Source organism: Mustelus asterias, chromosome 22, assembly GCF_964213995.1.
Source record: "Mustelus asterias chromosome 22, sMusAst1.hap1.1, whole genome shotgun sequence".
NCBI lineage: Eukaryota > Metazoa > Chordata > Chondrichthyes > Carcharhiniformes > Triakidae > Mustelus > Mustelus asterias.
This window is the reverse complement of record NC_135822.1, coordinates 72,513,050-72,528,561: the sequence shown is the minus strand read 5'-3', so window position 1 is coordinate 72,528,561 and position 15,512 is coordinate 72,513,050. Positions and strand designations below refer to the sequence as shown.

Genomic DNA, 15,512 nt, shown 5'->3' with positions numbered 1-15,512 from the left:
CTCTCCACATTCACATCCTCTCCACATTCACATCCTCTCCACATTCACATCCTCTCCACATTCACATCCTCTCCACATCCACCCTGTCAAGTTCCCTCAGGATCTTGTAGGTTTTAATCAAGTTGCCTCTTATTCTTCTAAACTCCAGTGGACACGAGCCTAACCTGTCCAACCTTTCCTCATAAGACAACCCACCCATTCCTAATAATCCAGTAAAACTGCTCCCAATGCATTCACATCTTGCCTTAAATACTGTACACAGTACTCCAGACTTGGTCTCACCACTGCTCCATATAACTGAAGCATAAACCCCCCCTACCTTTGCAATCAATTCACCTCGCAATAAACATTCTCTAAGCTTTCCTAATTACTTACTGTACCTGTATACCAGCCGTTTGTGATTCATGCACTAGGACACCCAGATCCCTCTGCGCCTCAGAGCTCTGAAATCTCTCACCATTTAGATAACAATATTCTTTTTTATTCTTCCTGCCAAATGGGCGATTTCACATTTTCCCACATTATACACTTGCCAGATCTTTGCCCGCTCACTTTATCCATCTGTCCACTTTTGTAATCTCCTTAAATCCCCTTCGCAATTTACTTTCCTACCTATTTTTATGTCATCAATAAATTTCACATCTCGACCTTCAGTCATTTCATCCAAGTTATTGATCTGAATTGTAAAGGGTTTAGATCCCAGCACTGATCCCTGTGGCACACCGCTCATCACAGCCTGCCAACCAGAAAATGACCCATTTACACCTAGTCTCTGCTTCCTGTTAGCTAGCCAATCTTCAATACATACCAATATGTCACCCTCTACACCATGAGCTTTATTTTCCGCAATAACCTTTGATGTGGCACCTTATCAAATGCCTTTTGGAAATCTAAGTACAGTACATCCACTGGTTCCCCTTTATCCACAGCACATGTAACTCCTTCAAAGAACTCCAGTAAATTGGCTAAACACGATTTCCCTTTCGCAAAACCATGTTGACTCTGCCTGATTATCTTGAACTTATCTAAGTGCCTTGCTCGAACATCTTTAATAATAACTCCTAACATTTTCCCTGCGGCAGATGTTAGGCTAACTGGCCTGTAGGTTCCTGCTTTGTGGTACAAAAACTGAAATCACATGGGATTCGGGGTGGACTGGCTAGATGGATACCGAACCGGCTTGGTTACAGAAGACAGAGAGTAGCAGTGGAAAGGTGTTTTTCAGAATGGAGATCTGTAGCTAGTGGCCAGTGCTGGGACCTCTGCTGTCTCTCGTATCTATAAATGATCTGGAGGAAAATGTGGGTGGCCTGATTAGTAAGTTTACAGATAACACAAAGATTAGTGGAGTTGCTGATAGTGCCGGGATTGTCAGAGGATGCAACAGGATATAGATAGATTACAGACTTGGGCTCAGAAATGGCAGATAGTGTTTAATCCGGAGAAATACGAGGTGATGCATTTTGGAGGATCAAATTTAGGTGTGAATTATACTGTAACTGGCAGAACCTTGAGGAACATTGACATACAGAGGGATCTGGGTGTGCAGGTCCACAGTTCCCTAAAATTGGCAACACAGGTGGCCAAGGTGATTAAGAAGGCATATGGCATGCTGGCCTTCATCAGCTGGGGCATTGAGAACAAGACATGTTGCAGCTGTATAAAATTTTTGTTAGGCCTCATTTGGGGTATTTTGTGCTGTTCTGGTCACCACACTACCAGAAGGATGTGGAAGCTTTGGAGAGAGTGCAAAGAAGGTTCACCAGGATGTTGTCTGGTCTCGAGGGTGTCGGCTATGAGGAGAGGTTGAATAAACCAGGATTGTTTTCAGGGGAAAGACGGAGGCTGAGGGGAGACCTGATAGAGGTCTACAAACTTATGAGAGGCACAGACAGTGTGTATAGTCAGAGGCTTTTTCCCAGGGTGGAAGTGTTAATTACAAGGGGGCACAGGGTTCAAGGTGAGAGGGGAAAGTTTAAGGGAGATGTGCGGGGGGAGTTTTTCACGCAGAGAGTGGTGGGTGTCTGGATCGCGCTGCCAGAGGAGGTGGTGGAAGCAGGCACATTCGCAACATTTAAGAGGCATCTGGATGGGTACATGAACAGGGAGGGAATAGAGAGATACGGACTGAGTAAGGGCAGAAGGGTTTTTTAGCTTAGTTAGGGCAGCATGGAGGGCCGAAGGGCCTGTTCCTGTGCTGTACTTTTCTTTGTTCTTTTGTTCTCCCTTTCTGAATAAAGGAGCTGCATTCACTATCTCCCAATCCAGTGGAACCTTCTCCAAATCTAATGAATTTTGGGAAATTAAAATCAATGCATCAGCACGGTGTATTGTCCAGGTCGGATGTTTGGATGGGATTTGGGAGGCTATCCAGGGAAGAAGGAAGCAGCGAGGATTGGGGACATGATGGCGGATTTACTCCTGCGTCATGTTGCTGGGTATCAAAATGCCAAGCAGGAGTAGATTGAGCGAGCCGGTGCCCCATAAGACATAGGGGCAGAATTAGGCCACTCGGCCCATCGGGTCTGCTCCCCCATTCAATCATGGCTGATATTTTTCCCATCCCCATTCTCCTGCCTTTTCCCCATAACCCCTGGTCCCCTTATTAATCAAGAACCTATCTATCTCTGTCTTAAAGACACTCAATGACCTGGCCTCCACAGCCTTCTGCGGCAAAGAGTTCCACAGATTCACCATTCTCTGGCCGAAGAAATTCCCCCTCATCTCTGTTTTAAAGGATTGTCCCTTCAGCCTGAGGTTGTGCCCTCTGGTTCTAGTTTTTCCGACTAGTGGAAACCTCCTCTCCATGTCCACTCTATCCAGGTCTCGCAGTATCCTGTAAGTTTCAATAAGATTCCCCCTCATCCTTCTAAACTCCAACAAATACAGATCCAGAGTCCTCAACCGTTCCTCATGCGACAAGCTCTTCATTCCAGGGATCATTCTTGTGAGCCTCCTCTGGACCCTTTCCAAGACCAGCACATCCTTCCTTAGATACGGGGCCCAAAACTGCTCACAATACTCCAAATGGGGTCTGACCAGAGCCTTATACAGCCTCAGAAGTCCATCCCTGCTCTTGTATTCTAGCCCTCTCGACATGAATGCTAACATTGCATTTGCCTTCCTAACTGCCGACTGAACCTGCACGTTAATCGTAGCCCCGTTAGCCCCGTTCTCTACCCTTCTCCCCACCCCACCCACCCCCCCCCCCTCACCCTGCTGCCCACTTTTCTGACATGATAGAGACAATGAGGGAATGAAAGGTGAGCACAACCTACAAAGTGGAGGCCATAGAGGCCAGTGGAGCTGGACAAGAGAGACTGACTTGGTCTTGCCTTTGTTTCCTGGCTGTCCGCCATGACAGGCAGGAGCAGTTTGGACTGGAACACAAAGCTGAGACTGAGTTGTGTGCCTCCCTGGACAAGACGACGCCCGACAGCCACCGTGGGCCGTTCTGGCTGGTCCCCACGGTGACTGCAGCCGTGACCTACAAGAGCTTTCCAGTGGGTGCAGAGATGCAGGATAATCCTGTCAGGATCAGGGGCTGGTCGCCTCTCAAATGGAGTCGGGGACATGGGAAGGCGAGTCCTGACGTGTTCCAGGCTAGGTTTGGCGATTGAGGAAGAGGGATTGATGCTGGTGTGATCTTACTCTCTATCGATGCGGTCTATTACAGATTGAGATTGGCATCGTTCGACAGCAACGGGAAGGTGATCTGTAGTCGAGCAGTGGGCTACCAGATCCTATCACTAGAAAAAGACCAGGTAAGATGCGCAGTACCTGGAGGAAGGGAATTGTGGATCCCCTCACTCCCAGTATAAATCCCTCCTCTTATTAGAAAGGTTGTTTTATGAAGCACTGGTGATGTTAGTGTGGGAATTATGATCAATAACCTGGATGAAGAAAGCAAAGCTGTCCTGTGTAACAAAACCTCAAACCCCTGAGAAGCTGTGGGACTCGCTGGAGTCTAACTATTTGTTGCTTTGAGACACGGAGAGGAATGTTATAAAATGCAGCGAGGCATTCCAAAAACGTGTGGGTTAGGTGGATTGACCATGGTATATGAGCGGGGTTACGGGGATAGGATGGGGGGGGAGGACCCGGATAGGATGCTCTTATGGAGAGTCGGCGCAGACTTAAACTCATCGAATCCCTACAGTGCAGTGGGAGGCCATTCGGCCCATCGAGCCTGCACCGACTACAATCCCACCCAGGCCTATTCCTGTAACCCCACATATTTACCCTGCTAATCCCCCTGAGACCTAAGAGGCAATTTAGCATGGCCAATCAGTCTAACCCACGCATATTTGGAGTGTGCGAGGAAACCGGAGCACCCGGTGGAAACCCACGCAGACACGGGGAGAACGTGCAGACTCCACACAGACAGTGACCCGAGGCCGGAATTGAACCCGGGTCCCTGGCGTTGTGAGGCTGCAGTGCTAATCACTGAAACCACAAGAGAAAACGCTGGAAAATCTCAGCAGGTCTGGCAGCATCTGTAAGGAGAGAAAAGAGCTGACGTTTCGAGTCTGGGTGACCCTTTGTCAAAGCTTTGACAGAGGGTCATCTGGACTCGAAACGTCAGCTCTTTTCTCTCCTTACAGGTGCTGCCAGACCTGCTGAGATTTTCCAGCGTTTCCTCTTTTGGTTTCAGATTCCAGCATCCGCAGTAATTTGCTTCTATCAAGTGCTAACCACTATGCTGCTTGATGGGCCGAATGGCCTCTTTTGCACTGTAGAAAATCTATCATTCAAAGCTCCAGTGAATTGGGTGGAAGCAGCGAGATTCTGCCCGTAGATACCCACAGGGTTAAAGAACGCATGTTTCCAAGGAATTGTAATGAAAACAACTTTTATGTTTTGGTGTCCGGTCAGTTTTGAACAGCAATGGAAGTATAAAACACAATAGAGGGATTTATACCTTGTTTAACCTGTGTGGATTTCTTACCATGAAGTGTGCACAGGGCGTTCAGAAGTGCTCAGTGACCGTGCTTTCACTAGCTGTCATTGAGGCATTATACCCTGTAAATATTTGGCTTTGCTAATAGGAGTTTATACTCTGGACAAAACGGGGCACTTTTTATCCTCAGACAGATGGGCTCAGAAAGTTTGTAATGATCCAGAGTTCGATTGTTTGCCAGCCTTTGTTAAGCTCGCTCTTGTTACCTTGCTCCCCATTCTGTTGCTGATATTGGTTTGTGTCTGAATGCAGGAACAGATTGTACTGAACCTGGACAGCAGGCTCCTGATGTTCCCACTCTATATCTGCTGCAATTTCCTTTATACCTCGGCAGAAGCAAAGCCTGAACTGGATGAGCAGCCGGCGCACGGTGAGAACTGAGAGTCGCTCAGGAATCCCTGTCTGCGAGGAGAGCTGTACCGGTCCACGGACTGGGGGTGGAAATCACGATGCTGTCAGTTCATTCCATCTGCTTGTGCGGGGAAATACCACCTGGAGCCATCAGCTTCCTCCTTGGTACGGCCTCCGGCTGCATTTATTCAACAGCTGCCGTGTGGCGGGATCGAGGCTGCGGTGGGGAGTGTGGAAACTGGCAGAGTCCGGCGCGTGGCCAGAGGAACCTGTCCATACCTCACTGTCTGCAGACGGCTGGGCAGAGTGACTGCGAAAGCAGCAATGGAATTTCCAATCGGGCTAATGTCTTCAGCTACTGTCCTGTTTGTGCGCCAGTCGCCAGGAGGAATGGAAACTTTAACAGTGCTTCCCTCCCACGTGGTCACGGAGCCATCGCCTCTTCCTTCTGGGACTTGTGCGCAGATAGCCCTCCGACTCCTGGCTCCAAATTCTTGAAGCGAGTTGGAGAGAGGTGGGCAGTGGTTCGCAAGGTGGGGGAAGCGGAGAACAGCAGATGCTCCCAGTTGGCAGCAGAGAGACAGTGAGGGAGCAGAATAGCAGCCGATTTGTTTTATCAGTGTCCCTGACCCCATCCCAGATACACACGCACACACACACATACACAGATATACACATACACACACACACAGATATACACATACACACACAGATGCACACAGACACACGCGCACACAGACACACGCGCACACAGACACACGCGCGCACAGACACACGCGCGCACAGACACACGCGCGCACAGACACACGCGCGCACAGACACGCGCGCACAGACACACGCGCGCACAGACACACGCGCGCACAGACACACGCGCGCACAGACACACGCGCGCACAGACACACGCGCGCACAGACACACGCGCGCACAGACACACGCGCGCACAGACACACGTGCGCACAGACACACGCGCGCACAGACACACGCGCGCACAGACACACGCGCGCACAGACACACGCGCGCACAGACACACGCGCGCACAGACACACGCGCGCACAGACACACGCGCGCACAGACACACGCGCGCACAGACACACGCGCGCACAGACGCGCGCGCACAGACACGCGCGCGCGCGCAGACACGCGCGCGCGCGCAGACACGCGCGCGCGCACAGACACGCGCGCGCGCACAGACACGCGCGCGCGCACAGACACGCGCGCGCGCACAGACACGCGCGCGCGCACAGACACGCGCGCGCGCACAGACACGCGCGCGCGCACAGACACGCGCGCGCGCACAGACACGCGCGCGCGCACAGACACGCGCGCGCGCACAGACACGCGCGCGCGCACAGACACGCGCGCGCGCACAGACACGCGCGCGCGCACAGACACGCGCGCGCGCACAGACACGCGCGCGCGCACAGACACGCGCGCGCGCACAGACACGCGCGCGCGCACAGACACGCGCGCGCGCACAGACACGCGCGCGCGCACAGACACGCGCGCGCGCACAGACACGCGCGCGCGCACAGACACGCGCGCGCGCACAGACACGCGCGCGCGCACAGACACGCGCGCGCGCACAGACACGCGCGCGCGCACAGACACGCGCGCGCGCACAGACACGCGCGCGCGCACAGACACACGCACACAGATATACACATACACACGCGCACACAGACACGCGCGCACACAGACACGCGCGCACACAGACTCGCACACACAGACACATGCGCACACAGACACACGCACACATAGACACACGCACACAGATATACACATACACACACGCTCACACACAGACATACACACACGCATACACACAGATACACACATACACACACAGATACACACATACACACACAGATATACACATACACACACGCTCACACACAGACATACACACACGCATACACACAGATACACACATACACACACAGATACACACATACACACACAGATATACACATACACACACGCTCACACACAGACATACACACACGCATACACACAGATACACACATACACACAGATACACACATACACACACAGATACACGCGCGCACACACAGATACACGCACATTCACACACACACACACCACCAATGCAACGCAAGGGCATTGAGTGCGATTGTCACCTCCCCTGGGACCCATTCAGCTGCTTGGACATTTGGAGAGGGTGCGGGCAAGCCCTCTGATCTTGCATTCCAGAAAATCAGCCCCCCCATCCCACAGAGTAAGGGTCAGCAGTACAGCAATAATGCCTTCCTTCCACACCACTGGACACTGCGCTTAGTTCCTGGGATGCGCTTAGTTCCTGGGAGAGAGAGAGAGAGAGAGAGAGCAGCACTGCCCTCCACAGGTAGCAGGTTGCAAACGCATGTGTTATTTTTTTATATATAAAAGGCTTATCTTTCTCCATCACCAACCCTGTCCAATCCAAGTTTGTAAATACATGGTAACTCCACCCGATTGACCGAACCGTATTGAAGGTTGGACGAGGTTTAGAGTGTGTGTTTTTGTCTCTGTTGGTGTGATGTGACAGAGGGAGTGAGGAGGGAACGTGCGAGTTGTCCCATTCTGCACCTTGGAAGATATTTATTTTGGTTGGCAGCATTGAATTGCAAAGTTTTCTTTGTGTGTGTGTGTGTGTGAGAGTGACACACTGTGTTGGGATATTATTATTATTAAAAAGCTGACCTTCTACACAGTTTGCAGTTTTTCATAAGGAGTCCAGGAGAAAGATTTGATTTGATTTGATTTATTATTGTCACATGTATTAACATACAGTGAAAAGTATTGTTTCTTGCGCGCTATACAGACAAAGCATACCGTTCATAGAGAAGGAAAGGAGAGAGTGCAGAATGTAGTGTTACAGTCATAGCTAGGGTGTAGAGAAAGATCAACTTAATGCGAGGTAAGTCCATTCAAAAGTCTGACAGCAGCAGGGAAGAAGCTGTTCTTGAGTCGGTTGGTACGTGTCCTCAGACTTTTGTATCTTTTTCCCGACGTAAGAAGGTGGAAGAGAGAATGTCCGGGGTGCGTGGGGTCCTTAATTATGCTGGCTGCTTTGCCGAGGCAGCGGGAAGTGTAGACAGAGTCAATGGATGGGAGGCTGGTTTGCGTGATGGATTGGGCTACATTCACGACCTTTTGTAGTTCCTTGCAGTCTTGGGCAGAGCAGGAGCCATACCAAGCTGTGATACAACCAGAAAGAATGCTTTCTATGGTGCATCTGTAAAAGTTGGTGAGAGTCGTAGCTGACATGCCAAATTTCCTTAGTCTTCTGAGAAAGTAGAGGTGTTGGTGGGCTTTCTTAACTATAGTGTCGGCATGGGGGGACCAGGACAGGTTGTTGGTGATCTGGATACCTAAAAACTTGAAGCTCTCGACCCTTTCTACTTGGTCCCCATTGATGTAGACAGGGGCATGTTCTCCTTTACGCTTCGTGAAGTCGATGACAATCTCCATCATTTTGTTGACATTGAGAGAGAGATTAGTGTTGCTGCACCAGTTCACCAGATTCTCTATCTCATTCCTGTACTCTGTCTCATCATTGTTTGAGATCCGACCCATTACGGTGGTGTCGTCAGCAAACTTGAAAATCGAATTGGAGGGGAATTTGGCCGCATAGTCATAGGTGAATAAGAAGTATAGTAGGGGGCTGAGAACACAGCCTTGTGGGGTACCGGTGTTGAGGATGATCATGGAGGCACCTGCTCGTGAGGGTAGAGAGTGCAGCCTCACATTCAGCACGATGTGAGCTTGGTCATTTCAATAAACTCTCTTGGCGGGACCATAATGGGAGTTATGTACAGGCCTCCTGACAGTGGTCAGGACCAGGGGCACAAAATGCACCACGAAATAGAAAGGGCATGTCAGAAAGGCAAGGTCACAGTGATCATGGGGGATTTCAATATGCAGGTGGACTGGGTAAATAATGTTGCCAGTGGACCCAAAGAAAGGGAATTCATTGAATGTTTACAGGATGGCTTTTTGGAACAGCTTGTGATGGAGCCCACGAGGGAACAGGCTATTCTGGACTTAGTGTTATGTAATGAGCCAGACGTGATAAAAGATCTTAAAGTAAGGGAACACTTAGGAAGCAGTGATCATAATATGGTAGAATTCAGTCTGCAATTTGAAAGAAGGAAGGCAGAATCAGATGTGAAGGTTCTACAGTTAAATAAAGGTAATTACAGGCGCATGAGGGAGGAACTGACAAAAATCGACTGGAAGCAGAGCCTAATGGGAAAGACAGTAGAACAGCAATGGCAGGAGTTTCTGGGAGTAATTGAGGACACAGTGCAGAGGTTCATCCCAAACAAAAGAAAGGTTATCAGAGGGGGGATTAGGCAGCCATGGCTGACAAAGGAAGTCAGGGAATGCATCAAGGCAAAAGAGAGAGCCTATAATGTGGCAAGAAGTCAGAAGATTGGGAAGGCTATAAAAACAAACAGAGGATAACAAAGAGAGAAATAAGGAAGGAGAGGATCAAATATGAAGGTAGGCTAGCCAGTAACATTAGGAATGATAGTAAAAGTTTCTTTAAATACATTAAAAACAAACGGGAGGCAAAAGTAGACATTGGGCCGCTCCAAAATGACGCTGGTAATCTAGTGATGGGAGACAAGGAAATAGCTGAGGAACTTAATAAGTACTTTGCGTCAGTCTTCACAGTAGAAGACATGAGTAATATCCCAACAATTCAGGAAAGTCAGGGGGCAGAGTTGAATATGGTTGCCATCACAAAGGAGAAAGTGCTAGAGAAACTAAAAGGTCTGAAAATTGATAAATCTCCGGGCCCAGATGGGCTACATCCTAGAGTTCTAAAGGAGATAGCTGAAGAAATAGTGGAGGCGTTAGTTATGATCTTTCAAAAGTCACTGGAGTCAGGGAAAGTCCCAGAGGATTGGAAAATCGCTGTTGTAACCCCACTGTTCAAGAAGGGAACAAGAAAAAAGATGGAAAATTATAGGCCAATTAGCCTAACCTCAGTTGTTGGCAAAATTCTAGAATCCATCGTTAAGGATGAGATTTCTAAATTCTTGGAAGTGCAGGGTCGGATTAAGACAAGTCAGCATGGATTTAGTAAGGGGAGGTCGTGCCTGACAAACCTGTTAGAGTTCTTTGAAGAGATAACAAATAGGTTAGACCAAGGAGAGCCAATGGATGTTATCTATCTTGACTTCCAAAAGGCCTTTGACAAGGTGCCTCACGGGAGACTGCTGAGTAAAATAAGGGCCCATGGTATTCGAGGCAAGGTACTAACATGGATTGACGATTGGCTGTCAGACAGAAGGCAGAGAGTTGGGATAAAAGGTTCTTTCTCAGAATGGCAACCGGTGACAAGTGGTGTCCCGCAGGGTTCAGTGTTGGGGCCACAGCTGTTCTCTTTATATATTAACGATCTAGATGACGGGACTGGGAGCATTCTGGCCAAGTTTGCCGATGATACAAAGATAGGTGGAGGGGCAGGTAGTATTGAGGAGGTGGGGAGGCTGCAGAAAGATTTAGACAGTTTAGGAGAGTGGTCCAAGAAGTGGCTGATGAAATTCAACGTGGGCAAGTGCGAGGTCGTACACTTTGGAAAAAAGAATAGAGGCATGGACTATTTTCTAAACGGTGACAAAATTCATAATGCTAAAGTGCAAAGGGACTTGGGAGTCCTAGTCCAGGATTCTCTAAAGGTAAACTTGCAGGTTGAGTCCGTAATTAAGAAAGCAAATGTAATGTTGTCATTTATCTCAAGAGGCTTGGAATACAAAAGCAGGGATGTACTTCTGAGGCTTTATAAAGCACTGGTTAGGCCCCATTTGGAGTACTGTGAGCAATTTTGGGCCCCACACCTCAGGAAGGACATACTGGCACTGGAGCGGGTCCAACGGAGATTCACACGGATGATCCCAGGAATGGTAGGCCTGACATACGATGAACGTCTGAGGATCGTGGGATTATATTCATTGGAGTTTAGGAGGTTGAGGGGAGATCTGATAGAAACTTACAAGATAATGAACGGCTTAGATAGGATGGACGTAGGGAAGTTGTTTCCATTAACAGGGGAGACTAGGACGCGGGGGCACAGCCTTAGAATAAAAGGGAGTCACTTTAGAACAGAGATGAGGAGAAATTTCTTCAGCCAGAGAGTGGTGGGTCTGTGGAATTCATTGCCACAGAGGGCTGTGGAGGCCGAGACGTTGAGCGTCTTCAAGACAGAAATTGATAAATTCTTGATTTCTCGAGGAATTAAGGGCTATGGGGAGAGAGCGGGTAAATGGAGTTGAAATCAACCATGATTGAATGGTGGAGTGGACTCGATGGGCCGAATGGCCATACTTCCGCTCCTATGTCTTATGGTCTTATGGGACGGGAGGGGTTGCAGTATGCAGTAAGACGGACAATGCTGAAAGCTCCTGCGTCTCCCCTGAGACCGGCAATCCTAAACCCAGCAATACTGCTCCCACTCGCTCACTCCTCTGTAACACTTCATCTGAAGATTCCCAATCAGCTGATCCAGTTTTTTTCCTGTCTTCCCAGAGGCAAAGACAAGAATCTGCATTTAGATAGCGCCACTGACGTGGTTGGAAGGTCCCAAGGCTCTTCACCTGTATGTCAACAAATCAAATCTGATGCTGAACCACACAGGGTTAGTAGCGTGGCACCCCTGTGGTGGCGTCAAGACACTTGAGGTTATGTTAACTAGATGGCTCTCCGATGTGTTCTGCCTGAGAGAGGACTCCACCCTCTGGGGTGATCACTCGCTCTCAGCCCCAATTGGTCCCTCCAGCCAGGTGACCTTTTTATGCTGTATTGTCTGAGAGTCATGATGTGGAGATGCCGGCGTTGGACTGGGGTAAACACAGTAAGAAGTTTAACAACACCAGGTTAAAGTCCAACAGGTTTATTTGGTAGCAAAAGCCACAAGCTTTCGGAGCCTTAAGCCCGTGGCTTTTGCTACCAAATAAACCTGTTGGACTTTAACCTGGTGTTGTTAAACTTATTGTTTGAGAGAGACAGACTTCACAGTTCCCACAACAGGCAACCAAAATCTTAGTCAAAGCAAAGTGTTCAGGATTTGATTTGATTTATTATTGTCACATGTATTGGTATACAGTGAAAAGTATTGTATTTTGTGCACTAGGCAGACAAAGCATACCGTTCATAGAGAAGGAAAAGAGAGGGTGCAGAATGTAGTGTTACAGTCATAGCTAGGGTGTAGAGAAAGATCAACTTAATGCAAGGTAAGTCCATTCAAAAGTCTGACAGCAGCAGGGAAGAAGCTGTTCTTGAGTCGGTCGGTACGTGACCTCAGACTTTTGTATCTTTTTCCCGACGGAAAAAGGTGGAAGAGAGAATGTCCGGGGGATGCGTGGGGTCCTTAATTATGCTGGCTGCCTTCCTGAGGCAGCGGGAAGTGTAGACAGAGTCAGTGGATGGGAGGCTGGTTTGCGTGATGGATTGGGCTACATTCACGACCCTTTGTAGTTTCTTTGTGCTATCTCTAGGCAAAAAAGGTGGAGAGACAGAGTTTTTGGGAGGGAATTGCAGAGTCTGTGCCCTGGGCAGCTGACAGCAAGGCTGCCTGTCCCCGTGGTGGAAACTGGAGGCCAGAATGAGAGGGGTGCAGGGATCCAATGTTAATAAGTTTCAGACCATCGGAGCGAAAGCATATCCTGATAATTCAATTGGAGACAGAGGGTGGTGGTGGATGGAAAATTTTCGGATTGGAGGCAGGTTGCTAGCGGAGTGCCACAGGGATCAGTGCTTGGTCCTCTGCTCTTTGTGATTTTTATTAATGACTTAGAGGAGGGGGCTGAAGGGTGGATCAGTAAATTTGCTGATGACACCAAGATTGGTGGAGTAGTGGATGAGGTGGAGGGCTGTTGTAGGCTGCAAAGAGACATAGATAGGATGCAAAGCTGGGCTGAAAAATGGCAAATGGAGTTTAACCCTGATAAATGTGAGGTGATTCATTTTGGTAGGACAAATTTAAATGTGGATTACAGGGTCAAAGGTAGGGTTCTGAAGACTGTGGAGGAACAGAGAGATCTTGGGGTCCATATCCACAGATCTCTAAAGGTTGCCACTCAAGTGGATAGAGCTGTGAAGAAGGCCTATAGTGTGTTAGCTTTTATTAACAGGGGGTTGGAGTTTAAGAGCCGTGGGGTTATGCTGCAACTGTACAGGACCTTGGTGAGACCACATTTGGAATATTGTGTGCAGTTCTGGTCACCTCACCATAAGAAGGATGTGGAAGTGCTGGAAAGAGTGCAGAGGAGATTTACCAGGATGCTGCCTGGTTTGGAGGGTAGGTCTTATGAGGAAAGATTGAGGGAGCTAGGGCTGTTCTCTCTGGAGCGGAGGAGGCTGAGGGGAGACTTAAGAGAGGTTTATAAAATGATGAAGGGGATAAACAGAGTGAACGTTCAAAGACTATTTCCTCGGGTGGATGGAGCTATTACAAGGGGGCATAACTATAGGGTTCATGGTGGGAGATACAGGAAGGATATCAGAGGTAGGTTCTTTACTCAGAGAGTGGTTGGGGTGTGGAATGGACTGCCTGCAGTGATAGTGGAGTCAGACACTTTAGGAACATTTAAGCGGTTATTGGATAGGCACATGGAGCACACCAGGATGATAGGGAGTGGGATAGCTTGATCTTGGTTTCAGATAAAGCTCGGCACAACATCGTGGGCCGAAGGGCCTGTTCTGTGCTGCACTGTTCTATGGTCTAATTGGAGACAAACAGCCTCAAGTCGGGCTCAAGAGATCCCTGCTTCTGAACAGGGGAAATGGAATTCCAGCCCCTGCACCTTTCTATCCCATTCTGGTGCCAGACGACTTTACATGTCAGTACAGACTCGATGGACCGAATGGCTTCCTTTTGCACCGCAGGATTCTATGACATGTTGTTTAACCCCTGGGGGTGAAATTCAGCTTGCTGAGTGAATCGACAGAGGTCGAGAGAGAGAGCGGAAAGGTCTTTCGATGCATCATCAGATCTGTGTTGACACGGTGCTGTGAGGAGAGGCGGAATTAGGATTCACCAGATTGATCCCTGGGGTGAGAGCGGAGGTGGAGTCGATGAGAACCATCTCCTCTGGAGTCTGGAAGAGTGAGAGGCGACCCGATGGGAATGTTGAAGATTGTGAGAGGGTTTGACAGGGTGGAGGATGTTGAGAGGATCTTTCTCCTGGTCAGGGTGAACGATCAGTGTCAGCACTGAGATCAGGAGAAATTCCTTCCTTCAGAGAGCTGTGAATCTTTGGAATTCAGGCCTATTCTATATTTTTAAGGCAGAAATTGAGAGATTTAAAGCAACAGTAAAGTTTATTTATTAGTGTCACTAGTAATGCTTACATTAACACTACAATGAAGTTACTGTGAAATTCCCCTCGTCACCACACTCCGGCGCCTGTTCGGGTCAATGCACCCGAACCAGCACGTCTTTCAGAATGTGGGAGGAAACCGGAGCACCCGGAGGAAACCCACGCAGAGACGAGGATAACGTGCAAACTCCACACAGACAGTGACCCAAGCCGGGAATCGAAGCCGGGTCCCTGGAGCTGTGAAGCAGCAGTGCTAACCACTGTGCCACCGTGCCGCCCTGTTTGTGCCTGGTGATCTGGAGAACAGGTGGAAAGTGATGTTGAGGTTGATTGTCAAATTCGGCCCATCGAGTCCGCACCGACACATGAGAAACACCTGAACTCCCATCTAATACCATCGACCAGCACTTGGCCCATAGCCCTGAATGTTCTGCCGTGCCAAGTGCTCATCCAGGTACTTTTTAAACGATGTGAGACAACTCGCCTCCACCACCCTCCCAGGCAGCGCATTCCAGACCCTCACCACCCTCTGGGTAAAAATGTTTTTCCTCACATCCCCTTAAACCTCCTGCCCCCTCACCTTGAAACGATGTCCCCTCGTGACTCCTTCAACTAAGGCTCCTTACCCACTCTGTCCATGTGCCTCAAAATCTTGTACACCTCAATCAGGTCACCCCTCAATCTTCACTGCTCCAATGAAAACAACCCAAGACTACCCAACCTCTCTTCATAACTTAAACACTCCATCCCAGGCAGCATCCTGGTGAATCTCCTCTGCACCCCCTCCAGTGCGTTCACGTCCTTCCGATAATATGGCGACCAGAACTGCACACAGTGCTCCAGCTGTGGCCTCACCAACATTCTGTAGAACA

General features: G+C 49.1%; 1 protein-coding gene across 5 annotated transcripts in view; it reads left to right on the top strand.

The window, feature by feature from the left end:
• gmcl1 (germ cell-less, spermatogenesis associated) overlaps positions 1 to 8,015 on the top strand; it is a 94,424-nt gene extending 86,409 nt beyond the window's left edge. For 2 of the 5 annotated variants that reach the window (XM_078239670.1, XM_078239669.1), the window contains exons 13-14: positions 3,677 to 3,764; positions 5,295 to 8,015. In XM_078239670.1, coding sequence (XP_078095796.1) covers positions 3,677 to 3,764; positions 5,295 to 5,621 — 415 coding nt within the window. In that variant the 3' untranslated portion in view covers positions 5,622 to 8,015. Of the gene's footprint in view, positions 1 to 3,676; positions 3,765 to 5,212 lie in introns of all 5 variants that reach the window. The other 3 variants (XM_078239673.1, XM_078239671.1, XM_078239674.1) reach the window with 2 other exon arrangements.
• The last annotated feature ends 7,497 nt before the right edge of the window (positions 8,016 to 15,512 follow it).